This window comes from Hemibagrus wyckioides, linkage group LG08 (assembly GCF_019097595.1).
Source record: "Hemibagrus wyckioides isolate EC202008001 linkage group LG08, SWU_Hwy_1.0, whole genome shotgun sequence".
NCBI classification, from domain to species: Eukaryota; Metazoa; Chordata; class Actinopteri; order Siluriformes; family Bagridae; genus Hemibagrus; species Hemibagrus wyckioides.
The window spans coordinates 25,865,999-25,881,875 of NC_080717.1; the positions used below are offsets into that span (position 1 = coordinate 25,865,999).

Consider the following 15,877-nt stretch of genomic DNA (forward strand, 5'->3'; position numbering starts at 1 on the left):
AGAATCCTGGAAGAAATGATTAATTCATGGCAGCAGAAGCTTGGAAAGAAAACCTGCCTCGAGAGAAAGAAAGTACAGACGGATTGATAAACCACAGCAATCAGATACCTTTTATTAAAATACACATCGAGCTAAAAAACAAACGAAGTGGTGTCGCCCTGCCGCTAAAAAACAAGGAACAAATAAGAAAAGTAGAGTTTGAAGGTTGTGACATCACGTGTACGGTTTTACATTAGACTGAGAAGCTGCGTCCGGCTCATCAGTAGTGGCTCAGAGCATCGTTTGACTTTTTTTTTTGTTGTTGTTTTTTTAAACTGTCCGTCTTGCACCCGATCCGATCCATCACCAAACTGGACACGCCTTTTGAAATGCAATACACAGGCCGAGTTTAAAACCGAAGACCCCAGACACAATCGAACAGCGAGCGCAGCTCTAATCTAATCCAGCTCTGGTGAAGAACCGCTCTTTAGTTACCTTCACCAGATGGACAACAGGAGAATGGTGTGTGACCACTCCGACCACACTCGTACCACAAGAAGCCTGTGTGTGTCTGAGATTAGACCTGCTGAAATGTTTGGAGACGGATTGTGCTGCGCTCGATGTCTAGTGATTAACGTTTCGAGGTTTTTGTTTGTGTGCTTGCATTGTTTTGTTTGTTTTTTGGAGTCCTTGAGCTGTGACGCACCAAGCCGACCGTCTCTTGTGGTTTTTGTGCTGTTTCAGTGGCACCGCTGACGCATGCTGTGGCTGGTGGAAGACGGTGCAGTGAATCAGTGGAGGAGAAAAACACATCACTCTAAAAAGATCACTGAGTAGATGGTTTACCCAGGCCAGCTTGATGTACAAGTCCACATGATCCATCAGAAACCGAGTACAGGCTCGATGGTGCACCGGTATGCGATTTGGGACCGTTTAGGTTATGGCATATTTAAATCCTTCCGCTTTTGTTAGCGACGAAACAGCTAGCTAACGTTCGCTATTCACAAAGTGTGTATAAGTCAGTGTTAGAAATCCAACTAAAATACACCTGTGTGTGTGTGTGTGTGTGTACAATATAATTCATTTGAAGGTAAAGAAGTGCTACTTTGGTGGAAGCAGCCATGTTGCTTTGACATCACTTGCTGAACTCGGGGTTTAGGAATCCGTCCTGAGAAATTCCGAGTTTGGCTTGGTTTTTCCTAGAGGTTTTAATCGACACTTTTCTTTATTTTCTCTCCTCTTAATCTGTACTAATGTTCTTAATGCTCTAGCTATCTATCTAACTATCTGACCTATCTGTGTTATTAGGTTACATCACGTTAGATAATTAGGTTTCTGGGTAAAACCCGCAAGGCCAGGGAGCTTTAAACTGGCATACTATTGAATTTATTTGTTGAACCTGGTGTTGTAGGCTTGGTGTGTCAGGGCTCTAAAACGCCTCAACAGAACAGGATTTTTGCAGGCTACATTACATCATAGCATTTGTTTTTTTTTTGTCCATTTCCTTTTGAACACTGCCTGGATGGTTTACACTCGCCGATCCACCGCTCTGAATTGGACAGCGCTCAGCACACAGGTCTCTCTTAAGGCAGGGAAGGGCTCGGAAAGGCATCGTGGGTTTGGCCGTGTGTGTTGTGTAAATTCAGCCAGTGCATCCAGACTACGCTTGCGTTTCTGAAATTCATAGAGCCGGAGCCGGAGCGTCCGGATCAGGGTGATGTTGGTGGTTTGGCAGGATGTCCAGTTCGTCCACCTGAGGCCCGGCGTGCAGCGCCACCAGCTGGTCGTGAGGCGTGTCCGCTGCCGCCGCAGCCAGGTTGCTGATAGATTTGCTCTTCACGCACTGGAAGTCGACGTGGCGGCTCTTTCCCTCCTCTTTCTCCCAGGACATGCGGATGAACGGTCTCTGCACGTAGTTATAGATGACCTCGGGTCGGCCGCCGGGACGCTTCTTCACTTTCTCCTTGTAGGTAGGATAACCTGAGAGGAGGAGGAGAGCGGAAAGATGATCACCCACATGCCCACACACACACCCTCTAGGACACTTTAATGATTTTAACTCAAGCGATAATATGAACAATTTTCAGACTTCCTTTCCACGACTTTTTCTTTTTTTTAAAAAAGAAAAACGTTTTGGTGTTGAGGATCTGCTTTCACTAATATGCTGATAAATAAATTAACACCGTATAGCAGACAAATCGCTTTCCACCACCTCGTAACCCAACCTCCTCTTACCTTCGATTCCTAATCGGATTTTCTTCAGGCCTCTCTCCTTCAGAACCGACTTGGCAACGTCCCGATTCTCGATGTATTTGAAGAAGCGATACAGTTTTGTGCTGTAGATAACTGCAGAAAATAAAACGGATAAACAGGTTACCATGACGAGGCAGCGCTCAACACTTAATGCAGTATAAATATATTAAAACGAGAACGTTGAGCCGTAATTCTGTACCAGAGCCGATAAAAGGACGGGGAAAATATTATTTATACTGTTTACTAAACATGAACCACCATGAATTCTGTAGCAGATTCTCTATTTAGCCAATCACATGCGTTTCTGTAAAATGTTTACTGAAGTCAGCTCATCAGACCAGAGCCTAGGTACTGGGCTCCCCCCAGACCTTTTATTTACACACACAGTTATGGCTTATTGCCTTTTTTTTTTTTTGATAAAATGGATGAAATTAAACAAACCCGCTTCAAATTGTTTTATTTTAAGGCGGCTAGCGAACTTAAAGCTGAGCTGCAGATATATTCCGTGACCCCAAGCCTTGATATTTTAGGAAGCCTTGGATTTCTCTATCAAATAAACGTATTTTGGGGTGTTTTCTTGAATTCTGTTGTTCCACTGAGTCAGAGACGTTCGATAATCCAGAGGAGATGGATGGAGGCATTTGTACATTTTTAATGCTGCAGATCAGTTAAAAGTGGCTCGAATGAATGAGGCTCTAGAAAATATTTCGGAATAGTAGAGTGTACAGTTTCTATTCATAGTTAGTGCATAGCGTGTGTGTAAGCGGAGTATAAATAAGACACTGACTCTGAGAGTACTCCTCGCCCATCTGAGGTGGATACTCTTCATCCCAGTCCACCACGTCGTCGTCGGTGAGCACCACCACGTGACACTCCCTCTCTCCGCTCTGAGCGCTGGCCACCATCAGCGGCAGCACCATCTCCTCCAGGTACGACTCGAACTGCCGCCGCGCCCCGTCGTTAGACAGCTCGTGCATCAGTGCGCCTGAGTGAGACGGGGAACGGGAAAAGCTCGTTAAGCTCCGATATACACCTAGATATTAACATTTCACTAACATCTCGTTCAACAGAAACGCAGAAAGCTATAATCGGAGTTCAAACACGAACGGATGAATATGTGTAAGTAACGAAACACCACAGGAATGAAGTCACGAGACAGCAATTTCCCAAAAAAATATATATTTTTTTTTTTACATTTTCAGAATGTACATTTTGTCTGTTTTATAGTAACAAAGTTGGTTTACGTAGCAATTCGCATGACTCGAGTCATAAAAAAAAGTAGCTTGTTACCAAAAAACCGTGTATTACACAGCACCGACACTGGAGACTCCTTCCACAAATGTCAGATGTTACCATACAAATCTCTGTGAATGAGCTGTTACTATAGCAACCATAACATAATAAAAAATTAGACATATTAGACCATTATTTCAGGAATCAGCCTTGTCCTGGATCTCAGACTGACTAATTATTTCTAACATTTTACATTTCCGGCATTTAGCGGACGCCCTTATCCAGAGCGACTTACACTTTTATCTCATTTTTATACAACTAAGGGCCTTGCTCAGGCCCCCCCCCCTAAAATATTATGTATAAATATGTTGAATAAATACTGAGCTTAGAACCCAAACTCTGTGGCTAAAAGATTTAGTCATGTCATTATCTAATAATTTGCATATTGGACATGATTGGTTCAGAGGAGGCGAGTGCACAAGATGACATCAATACCTCCTCCTTAACAGTTACAGAGTGTCTTTACAACACATTTCATTTCATTTCTTTTTTTGTAAAATACTTATAATATTTACTTAAAATATAGATATAAATACAAAATATAAATAAACATATACATAAAAACATAAATATAAATGTCTCAATTTCTATTTTTTCCTCTGAAATCTGATCCACAGTCATCAGTTGTATTGCTCCACTTGAAGATCGGATCAGATCGGAGCCACGATTGTATTTTTTTTTTCCAGAACTTATTATATTTATACATTAAAATTTATTACACCTACTATCCATGAAAAGTAATAGATTTTTATTTAACTGAATTTAAAAATAGCTGCAGTTCCTGCTAGTCCTGTGTTGCATGGATCTCGTCTGATGCGTAATGTTTCCGAATCGGAAAAGAAATTGCGCCTCCTCGAATGTGAACGGATCCTCGAGCTGGATGCATCAGTTAAAATTTCCATGAGCTAGCTATTTAGATTAGCATTCGAACGCAGAATACGGGCTCGCGGTCATGGACACACGCCGACACGCAGGAAAATTCAGAGACGAGCAGAAACGCGCACCAAAGGCGGTCAGATCAATAGCCGCTGCAGCCGCTGACCCGTATCTGACGGGTGCTCCGGCGACTATTGACCTAGTTCCATTCTCTCCAGGATTCATCCATGTCTCTCTCTCTCTCACACACACACACACGACATGCTGCGTTAACAAGCCCATTCGGAAAGACGCATGTTTAATATGCAGGAATGTTTCTCTGCTTGTTAAATACTCACTCAGATCTCTGCACTTGATAGTGCTGTAGTCGAAGGAGATGCAGAGGTAGTCACATGCCTCCCTCAGCTCGGGAATGGAGATCCCATCGGGGCAGCGGATTATCCCTGATTTGTAATAATCCTGAGAGAGAGAGAGAGAGAGCGAGAGAGAGAGAGAGAGGGAAAACAAACCGGCAGCCATTACTGCAGCAGCTCTGCATGCACACGCGCACACACACAGCACAAATACCTCGCCAGCTACACAGCGCTGACCTGCTCGTATGTTTAAATCCTTCTGAGCGTGAAGCACGGCGATGAACCTCGCACTTCCTTTTCAAAAGCCAGCGAGCGTCTCTTCAAGCGCGTGACGCGACAACGATTTTATCCTCTGATGCTGGAAGCGGCTCAGAGTCGGTGTTTACATCGGCACCCAAAGGATCTAACGAGGCTGCAAGGGTAAATAAAATCCTCTCTGAAATGCCTACTCTTTAAAAAAAAAAAAAAAAATGCTTAATAACGAATAAACCTTCGTGACATCCCATAATAGGCAGGGGGAAAAAACAGATTTACAAACTGAACAACAAAAACACTGAGACACGACAGAGCAGTAGTTATTCTTTTCCTTTCATGCGCTCTCTCTCTTGCTCTTTCTCGCTCTCTCTGTCTCTCTCTCTCTCTTTCTCTCTCCGTCTCTCCCTCTCTCGCATGCACTCGATCTCTCTCTCTCTCTCTCTCTCTCTGTCTCTCTCTCCACCAGTAACAGAGGTGCCAATGTTTGTTAATAGCAACCAACTAATCACGTAATCACCATGGATACAAACCAACATAAAAAAATCAAATTGAGCAAAGCTTCATTTACATATTATAACTGACACGAAAAAATAAAAAATAATTCGGTATCAGACGGAGTGACGCTTGATGTAGCCATGGGCAGGACATGGCACTAAACACTTCATGCTGGTGTGATGTCTCATCAAGACACTTGGACACACACACAAGTCTGAAAACTAGAAAATCTTTAACTCAGATTTTAAAAAAAGAAACAGCAGATAAACCCAACAGAACCTTTAGTTTACTAAAGAAGAAAGCATGGGCTTCCTGTAAGACTGGTGAATCCAGCGCATCTACTCAGGCTGCTGCTACCCTCTTCCACATACGCAACCTCACAGAAGCCTTCGATTGGCTAGTGTCTCTGTGATTGACCTACTGTGGGGGGGGTATGGGGTTGGTATGCCCCTCCCATCCACAGAGCACATTCCCACAGATGGCTGCAACATTGCCTTACTATGAGAGAAAATGATGGTCGCCTCATCTTCCGGTTAGAATAATTAACCTGGAGAAACACTCACCTCTGTTAAATATGAACAAGACAGAGCAGGCCAAAGACAGACAGGGAGAGAGAGAGAGAAAGTCAGACACACACAGTGAGAAAGAGGGAGAGAGTAGAAGAGAGACAGAGAGAGAGAGACAAAGAGAAAGACAGACACAGAGGGAGAGAAAGAGGGAGAACGTGGAAGAGAGACAGAGAGAGAGACAGAAGGGGGGCAGAGACAGAATGAAGGAGAGAAAGACAGGGTGAGAGAAAGACAGACAGAGAGAGTGAGACAGACACAGAGAGAGAGAGAGAGAGAGAGAGACAGGGAGAGAGGGGCAGAGACAGAAAGAGGGGGAGAGAGAGAGCGCGAGATAGACAGAGAGAAAGAAAGACAGACAGAGAGAGAGACACAGAGAGAGAGAGAGAGAGAGAGAGAGAGAGAGAGAAGACTCCTGACTCAGTGGAGAGGACAGGTGAGTGATTTGGGTTTCAGATACACGTCAGCGCTCAGACCCTCCCACTGCTCCACTGGAGCACTCTGTGCTGAAGCTCTGATTTTATGCTAAGTCACGAATAGCGCAGTTTAATTCAAAACGTAATCAATACGCTGTAGATGCAGCTTGTGCGTGATTGGATATTTAAACCCTGTATAAGGAGAGGAGGAGGTTTCCTGAAGCGTAGCACACTCACCAGGATGGCTCGGAAAACAGTGGAGCTGATGCCCTCGGCCACCTCGTACTCGCCCTTCTCATTGGGCCGGGTGAAGTTGTACTCCCTTCCAGCTCCGAACATCCTACACACACACACACACACACGTATATATACACAAGGTTCAGCACACAATTGTCTTTGTTTTCACACTTTCCAAAGTCCATGAAACGAGTTCTCACTGACACTAATACAAATATAAACAGATGTCGTTCCCTCGCCTCTTTATTTCTCTTTCTTAAAGTTAATAAGATGACAAACAAATAGTGTCACGTCACTTAGAAACCGGAAATCAGAAAGAGAAATCCAACCAGAAACCTATTTGCATCAACGCTAACTATGCATGCAAACGGAAATTTGTGTTTAGCCTTACTTGATCGCCTTCCGGGTGTAAACGAGCTGTTGCTAGGGAAACGATAGCGTATTTAAGCAAGCGCATGAATATAAACATGTAATTTAAGTTACAGCCTGAAATATGGGCGGTGGCAGCTCAAGTGGTTAAGGCTCTGGGTTGTTGACCGGAAGATCGGGGGTTATCAGCGGTACGATATAAAACCCCCTGAAACTTCGATACTTTGTAATTAAAGCACTTTACACGCCAAGGTAAAAAAAAATATGATTTGTTATTCGTTACTGTACGCATTCTGGAACATCTGTTAAAGTAAAGCAGGAATCACGAACTCGACTGTGAAGGCTGACCTGCCGAGCATGGTGTTGGGCTGAGCGGTGAAGACGGCAGGGTCGACGACGAAGCGCGTGTTGTCCACGATGAGCGTCACCCTCTCCGACGTCCTCACGCTCCGAGAGCCGTCCTTCACGTTTTCGTACACGTAAATCATGTCGGAGCCGTGAGGTTTACTGTGGGGATCTGCGCAGAAGGAGCTGGAGCCTTTCTGAGGCCTGGGACTCGCCGACCTGGACCATGATCCTGCTTCTCGCTCTCGATCTGACAGGACAGGACACGTTTATAGAGCGTATATAAACATGGAAATGCGTCTGTGTGCTATGGGTGGACAATTTGACGAAACAAGAACATAACTGACACCACAGGGCTACTGAATTCTACTGAACTTCTGATTGGTCAGGAGGTGCTGATTCACTTTATGTAACAGCGGTACAGCTTCAAATCACAGGTTTATATTAGTGCTGCACGTGTTGTCGTTTCTATAGTAACAGCTCATTCTGTGAGTCGGGAAGGAGTCTCCAGTGTCAGCACTCTAACTAATCTGTAGGTAAAGCAACTGACACGAAATAAAGAGAATTATTATCTCATTAAATGACTCCTCTAACATAAATCGATAATAATAATAATCATTAAAAAAATTAAATCGCTGCCAAATTGGTGTTTGTAAAAATAAATATGATAAAATACTTCAGGACACGCTGTTTACAGGAAAATAATCATCTTACCCTTGCATTATTCATCTCTTTCTATAACACCAGGGGTTTTACTCCTCATTAATTACTATCAAATTCATTCCTATCTCCAAGGAACCTCACGTCCCATGCTGTCTTTACATTTCGCCTGATTTATTATTCTTATTATGTTTAGATCCTCAAGATGGTTTGCTTTACTAGATTTTAGAGTCAACTGAGCTATAAAGAGGAAAAAACAAAACAAAACACACTCAAGCATCCAAGTCAGATATAAAGACACGTCTTTTGGAGTTTTTGGAGTACAGATTGATATGAAGACGATTCTCACCGCTGAGCTGCTGACGTGTCGGTGAGGTGACGTTCCGGATGCAGGGCGTGAGCTGGCCCTCGACCCGTTCGTGAGAGGAATCCCTGGAGCGATCTCCAGAGCGACGCCTCTCCCTGCAGTGCTCCACCCCATGTATGCTCATCCTCGCCACCTCGCTGTGCAGCTGAGAGCCTCGCAGCCGACTGCCAGCGCTACGGGAAAAGTCACACACACACGTACAAACATGAGAAGCGTGCACGACATACACGCTCAAACGTACACGCGCCCCAAAAGTTTCGCAATTTGCTTTAAATAAGAACGATACGCAAATTCTTTTGATACGCAACAGCGTTACTCATACCACATAGCTATTCGATTCTCTAATCTGATTGGTCAGATTCATACTGTGGACACTCAACATCCTCTCAGCCTAATAATAAACAGATATGAAATGCTGTTACATAAAAGCAGCGTATAATCATCACTCTGGTGAGGTATTTCTGTAAGGAAACGTTTTATTTAACGTTCATGAAAGGAGTCTCCGGCGTCGGCGCTCTGTAGCAATCAGAGGAGCTTTTAAGGAAACTTTCCCGTTTCTTAGTAACAGGAAAAGCTCTTTCAGGATGTGCAGTTATGTAAAATAATAAAATAAGGGTTGTAACTGTAACTCCACTTTATAAAGTTTTCCTAGAACAGTACACACAGTACAGTAGTTTTTTATTCCCTAGATCCAACCAGGATTTATTATTATTCCTCGTAAAGCAGCTAGAACGATAACTGGAGAGATGCTCTGCCATATGTCCGGCTGTAAGCCTCAGAGCTGTTCGGTTACCTGGTCCGTCAATCATTTACAATAAAGTTATATTACATGAAGGTGCAAGAAAATTAGTCCTTTTTAAACATACACATACATATATATATATATATATATATATATATATATATATATATATATATATATATATAGACAGCGCACGAGCAGAAAACCACATCTAGAGAAAAGAATTTGTTCCTGAAAGCAACCACACCTTGTTCGCAGAGCCTGTATCCTTTTAATAAAAAGTGCCTCCATCTTCAGGGACTGCATAACCCGATACGATGACGCTGAAGAAAAAGCTCAGGGCGAGTGTGTGTGTGTGTGTGTGTGTGTGAGAGAGAGAGAGAGAGAAAGAGAGACAGAGAGAGGAGACGAATCTTGCTGGTGTTGTGGTTTGAGCTCAGGACGTTTCCCTTTATCATCCTCACACGGAGCGATACGCAATACTTTCTTCCCTGAAGTGATCGGACTGGAGCTTGCTGCAAACCCAGTGGAGCGTTCACATGGTGTGATTTCTATCCACCGGTTAAATAAGTGATGAATAAGCTGAAAATAGCGCTTATATTAGTTGAAAGTCTTGTTCCGTGAAGATGGATTCCGGGCTTTCGGCTCCATCTCTGGGTGAAAGTTACACCTAACCTCGTGGCCAGACGTCAGCTATAAATCTGAAGCTGAATTGCAAAATACACAAACTAGGTGCAAAAAGAGCTTCAGGGAAAGATGACACACACACACCATTAACGAATGTTGTGAAAAATACACAAACTAGGTACAAAAAGATCTTCAGGGAATGATGACACACACACACATATTGTGAGATGTGTAACGTACACAGCACAGCTGAACGCTCACACTGTAATTTAATGCAAATTTTTTGAGAAATTCTGAGCTACGCAATAGCGATGATGCAATTTACAGACTATAAACTGTTGGTATCTACAGGAGATCTTTTTAGGTCTTTTGATCCCATAAAGCCTTCATGCTGAAATGAACTTTGTGAAAGTCAAGCTGCATCGAATCGTAGATGATCTGTTGGTGTCACCGAAGAACGACTCGCTGCTTTAAGAACAGAAATGGCATGGAATCGGATTCGGTGATGTAACACTGAAGGAATACAAAATTTCATCATGGTATATTCAGCTCTTGTTATCGGAGATCTTATCAAGTTCTCCAGGACCAGATCTTAGAACCTGAGTACTATCCTGGATCCACCAGTTTCATCCAGCAAGGCTCCTGATTTCCAGCATCACGTCTGTTATTGAGAAAGGAGTCAAGGAATCAAATACCAAAACTCATGAACAACAACAAAACACTGAAAACCAGGAATTATTAAAAATATATGAGTTTTTGCTTTATTTATTCTAAACAAAAACGATACGTTTATGATCCTGCTGTGGCGTTCCGATACAAGAACGATCACACTTTAATAAGGATCTTTACCTGTGAGAGGTATATATATATATATATATATATATATATATATACACACACACACACAAATACACACACACACACACACGCTGAATTAAACCAGAACTGCGTGTATATATTTATAGTATTGTGTGTGTGTGTGTGTGTTTTCACCTTAAAAACCTCGCGATTCACAATTCAGTCCTGTTTAATAACTTCTCTTATTAACTGTTCAGGTACTTGGAACGATCCAGAGTGATTTTGTTTGTCTGTTGTTTTTTAGTGGTCCACCTTAAAACATCTGTAACCCCTGCTCTAAACATACTGACTCATTGTGAACTGGACATAAAGACATAAAAGTGAACGATACGGTTCACACGACTATAAAAGTGCAGCTTCCCTATTCACCTTCTTCAATTTTCACGCACTTCATGAATTATTAAAAGCACGCCTGCATTAGATAAAATTGTAGGACACATGAATTTTGGCCTTTTTCTGAATATCATTAGTATTAAAAGTAAATCGTGTCCTTGTGTAGAAGTGTTTATGGAAAGACACTGCGAGACCGACGCTGCATCAAAAATGATAAATGATGAAATGAGAATCTGTGATCTGGAGGGGAGTTTCATCCTATATTTTCCTAATCCAGACTTCAATCCATGGATGCTGCGCATGAAAGGGTTAACCTGCACTCCAGGACACCTAACCAACCGAAGCTGCTGTAGATCAGATGCTTCACTCTGCCCTCCATTGTTCCTCCTTCCACAAGGTGTCAAAACTCTCTCTCTCTCACACACACACGATGCTGATTTTCTACCTGCACCTAAAGCACTAACAGCATTTAGAGGTTTCTCTCCAGTGAAGGGGCTCCATGTGCTGTGTTCCTTCAAGAAATTAAAAGAAAATGAGGGTCTGAAATTAAACACTCGACCTTCTACACCGGGTAACCGGGCTGCCATTATTTATTTCACAATCCCCTTTTCTGTGTGTGTGTGTGTGTGTGTGTGTGTGTGAGAGAGAGATAGAGGTGTAGAATAAGAGCAGCTCCTTTGTTCACCCTTGAAAAGCTCCGAGACGGCACCTTACCGGCGTTGTGTCTCGCGCGGCTCCGTGAAGACAAAGCAGCGCGGCAGGATGTGCGCGATGTGCGGGACGATGTGCGGGATGCACGCGCAAAGCAGCACGTGAGCGCCTTCACCACACGTAGGTTTTCGGCACGACTCCGCATCCTCGGGCATTCCTGTCCAACTCCAACTTCAGCATCATTCCGAGCGGGATTTTTTGTGTAATTTTTTTTTTGTTTGCTTGTTTGTTTTTGTTGTTCGCTTTTGTTTCTTTTGTGCGGCTGCTTCCTCGGCGCGATTCATTCACCGGAAGAAAAAGATGAAGACGGAGAAAGGGATAGCGAGATAGAGAGAAAGGCACAGTGCGCGAGGCATGAATGGCTGCTCGGCGCCTTGCTGACGTAGCACGAGCGCTATAAAAAAAAAAAAGGGAAAAGAAACAAAGCACGCGCCACCGGAGAGTGTAATGACGAGCGATTCACTTGACAGGTGAATCAGAATCGGTCGAAGCCTTTCTTACTGAATCGACTCCTTTTTGTTTGTTACGATAATGGATGTGAAGAGTTTTAAAATATTATTTTTAAAATACCCGGAATCTTCATTGAGGCGCTAGGTGCACGGGGCGTGGCACGGTTTCATCACATCAGCCGTCGCCGGTTCTGTGTTTAAAACCCCGGCGATTTAATCTAGATCATTTTGTCTACTAAACATAAAAAAATAAAATAAATAAAATAATATAAAATAAAATGTTCAAGCATATAAGGCTTGTGATTGGCTAGTTTAGCTGTGATTGACGGGCGAGAGAGTGTAAGCCCCGCCCACCTAGGTAGCACAGCCGATTTGCGACAAGTGTCACGCGACACGCTCATTTTCTGTGAAGGACAAATCGACATTATGCAAATTAGGAATGAAGCTGGGAAGCTCCTACCAGCACTGTCACATACACATTACCGCACTGTGAAATTCTGTCTTCACATATCCCATCCTTGGGGGTTAGGGGTCAGAGCACAGGGTCAGCCATGATGCAGCAGCCCTGGAGCAGGCTGGGTTGGGGGCCTTGCTCAAGGGCCGAACAGTGGTAGCTTGGCGGTTAAAGGCTTAAACCCTGATCTTCCCAAAGCCTTAACCACCTGAGCCACCACCACCTACAGGCACCCGAGACATCAGTGTCCGATCTCACTACTGCTCTTTCAGCTAAATGAACACGAATCCAAGCCAAAATCTAGTGTGAATCCTCTCCAGAAGAGTGGAGCTTATTATAACAGGAAAGGGGAATAAATCTAGAACAAGCACATACAAGTGTGACGATCAGGTGTGTCCGAATAAAGGACATTACAAACAACATGACCATGAATTTAAACGTGTGACCGGTGATTTCTCAAGATCCAGACAACTCTTGGTTGGAAAAAAAAATCGTCCAGTGATTAATTCATTTAAATTAATTTCTCTACAAATCCATAATATGAAGATGAATAAAACCTAAAAACTTGTGCAACTACTGACATTATGTTATTGTGTTATATATATATATATAAAAAGAAAATCGACTCAGTGAAATGAACACACAGTGTGTGTGGTAATGTGTGTGCCTGATGAGGTCAATGAAGGAGAAATCTTAAAGGGGCTTAATTTCTGGATAACTGTTTTGTGTGCGTGGGTGGAGAAAAGAAAAAATAACAAGTGGGCACTGTGACAGACAAAGTGTTAGGACTTCTGGAGACGAGACCACACACACACACACAACTGGTAGGCAACAGTGACTAAAAATACCCTGGCTAAAAATAACTCCATTCTTAATTTGGAGAGCCAGAAATGAAAACAGGTTCGCTGTGCCCTTTGTCTGTTTCTTCATTAAATTTTAAAGATATATCTTGAGTTATGATCATAAACAAGCCAGAACTCATCAATACTTATACATTTCTATTGTTAAACAAGCTGCTTGAGAGAGAGAGAGAGAGAGACAGAGAGAGACAGAGAGCGAGAGAGATGGAGTGATGGAGAGAGCGTGAGAGAGCGTGAGAGAGAGAGACAGAGAGAGAGAGAGAGAGAGAGAGAGATGGTCAGATGTAAAGAGAGAGAGCGAGAGAGAAATGGTCAAATGGAGAGAAGGAGAGAGAGAGAGAGAGATGGTCAGATGAGACGAGAGAGAGAGATAGAGATGCTGCAAGATCACCATTAGACCTTTAACCTTTTCTAAAGCAAATATTTATCGGATTGTGATTTGTGAAGTGTTTAATATACACCGACCAGCTATAACATTATGACCACCTGCCTAATATTGTGTTGGTCCCCCTTTTGCTGCCAAAACAGCCCTGACCGATCAAGGCCTGAACTCCACTAGATCCCTGAAGGTGTGCTGTGGGATCTGGCACCAAGATGTTAGCAGCAGATCCTTTAAGTCCTGTAAGTTGTGAGGTGGGGTCTCCATGGATCGGACTTGTTTGTTCAGCACATCCCACAGATGCTGGATTGGATTAAGATCTCGGGGAACTTGGAGACCAAGTCAACACCTCAAACTGGTTGCTGTGCTCATCAAACCATTCCTGAACCATTCCTTATCCTGCTGAAAGAGGCCACAGCCAGCGGAGAATACCGTTTCCATTAAAGGGTGTAGATGTCTGTAACAATGCTTAGGTAGGTGCTACGCGTCAAAGTAACATCCACATGGATGGCAGGACCCAAGGTTTCCCAGCAGAACATTGCCCAAAGCATGACCCTGCCTCCGCCAGCTTGCCTTCTTCCCTTAGTGCATCCTGGTGCCATGTGTTCCCCAGGTAAGCGACGCACACGCACCCGGCCATCCACGTGATGTAAAAGAAAACGTGATTCATCAGACCACTCCACCTTCTTCCATTGCTCCGTGGTCCAGTTCTGATGCTCATGTGCCCATTGTTGCCGCTTTCGGTGGTGCACAGGAGTCAGCAATACAGTTCAATATATACCTCGTCTTTTACCCACGGTTTTCGGTTTGGTTCGGTTCTGATGGCTTCGCAAATTAAAGTGTTTTTTTCATTATTCTTTGCTTAGGTGACAGGAACAGTAAGATGAAAAACTGGTTTTAGTTGCAATTCTCTTTATTGTACTTAAATGCAAAAATCAACTTGTACACATTAATAGTGTACTGAAAATAGTGAGATATAAAAAATAAAAGATATATAAAAAATGAACACTGGCAGCTCACAGCACGTCAGCATCATGAACTGCATGGACAATATTCACTGCATTTATCAACTCTTCTGCCAAATTAGTGCTTGTATGACTTTCATACAGGGGAGGGGTTTAAAGTACAGCGCTCTTTATTTCCCAAACCGACATGTAATGAACAGTAAGGGTGAGATAACTCTCTGCTGCCTGCGAGGTCCAACTATCTGTTATTAGGGCAAGGCCTTGTGCTTTAGCTAATTCGTTTTCATGTTGTTGTGCGTCTTTTCGTAGAGATTGGGAATGACCTCGGTGCTAAAAAACAAAAGAAAAAAAGGACGTGGTGGTAGTGTGTACCGGTTCGAGCACTATTATAAGGTGTCGAAAGCCCACATCACCGATCACCAAAAACGGCTGCAAATCTTTCTCTCGGAAGCAGCTGGGTATGAATGCTGGAAGGAATCTGCTAGGGACAGTTGCTTTTTGGATGTCTGTGTTACCTGCTCTGCCATCCTGCTTCCAGACAGTGATATCTCTGGGTGATGTCGCTGCAGATCATGCGATCATGTTGGAAGTATTTCCATTTGAGTAGGTAACTCGTGTGTAACAGTGTTTGCACACAGTCATTTTTTTGTTTACCGTTTTTATTTCATTGGCATCATAGTCAACAACAAATCCGAAATGTCCCCACACCACAGATGAAAGAAAAGATCACTGCTCTCCAGGGTTAGAGTGAAATCTGACACCAGCATCGCAAGCATGGTTAAGCGGCCCAACTTTAGCTCTCACTGATTGGATATTTACTCACGGGGAGGAGTGTCTGTCTCAGCGCGTAGCCATACAGAACAGGCAAACACAAACAGCAACCGTGTACGTTGTACCGAACGGTTCAATATTATATTGAGTATTGTGGCACCCGTAATGTGCACCCTGACTGTTCCTTCCTTGGACAACTTTTGATAGATACTGACCACTGCAGACCGGGAACACCCCACAAGAGCTGCAGTTTAGGAGATGCTC

The 15,877-nt window shown here is 43.4% G+C and overlaps 1 protein-coding gene across 6 annotated transcripts in view; it reads right to left on the reverse strand.

The window, feature by feature from the left end:
* Positions 1-96: 96 nt before the first annotated feature.
* btbd10a (BTB (POZ) domain containing 10a) overlaps positions 97-15,877 on the reverse strand; it is a 20,594-nt gene continuing 4,813 nt past the window's right edge. For 4 of the 6 annotated variants that reach the window (XM_058396645.1, XM_058396646.1, XM_058396649.1 and 1 more), the window contains 7 exons: positions 8,447-8,637; positions 7,441-7,687; positions 6,724-6,826; positions 4,740-4,860; positions 3,020-3,217; positions 2,215-2,325; positions 97-1,959 (listed from right to left, as the gene is read on the reverse strand). In XM_058396645.1, the coding sequence (XP_058252628.1) occupies positions 1,661-1,959; positions 2,215-2,325; positions 3,020-3,217; positions 4,740-4,860; positions 6,724-6,826; positions 7,441-7,687; positions 8,447-8,637 (1,270 nt within the window). In that variant the 3' untranslated portion in view covers positions 97-1,660. Of the gene's footprint in view, positions 1,960-2,214; positions 2,326-3,019; positions 3,218-4,739; positions 4,861-6,723; positions 6,827-7,440; positions 7,688-8,446; positions 8,638-9,453; positions 10,458-11,738; positions 12,133-15,877 lie in introns of those variants that run through there. The other 2 variants (XM_058396644.1, XM_058396650.1) reach the window with 2 other exon arrangements.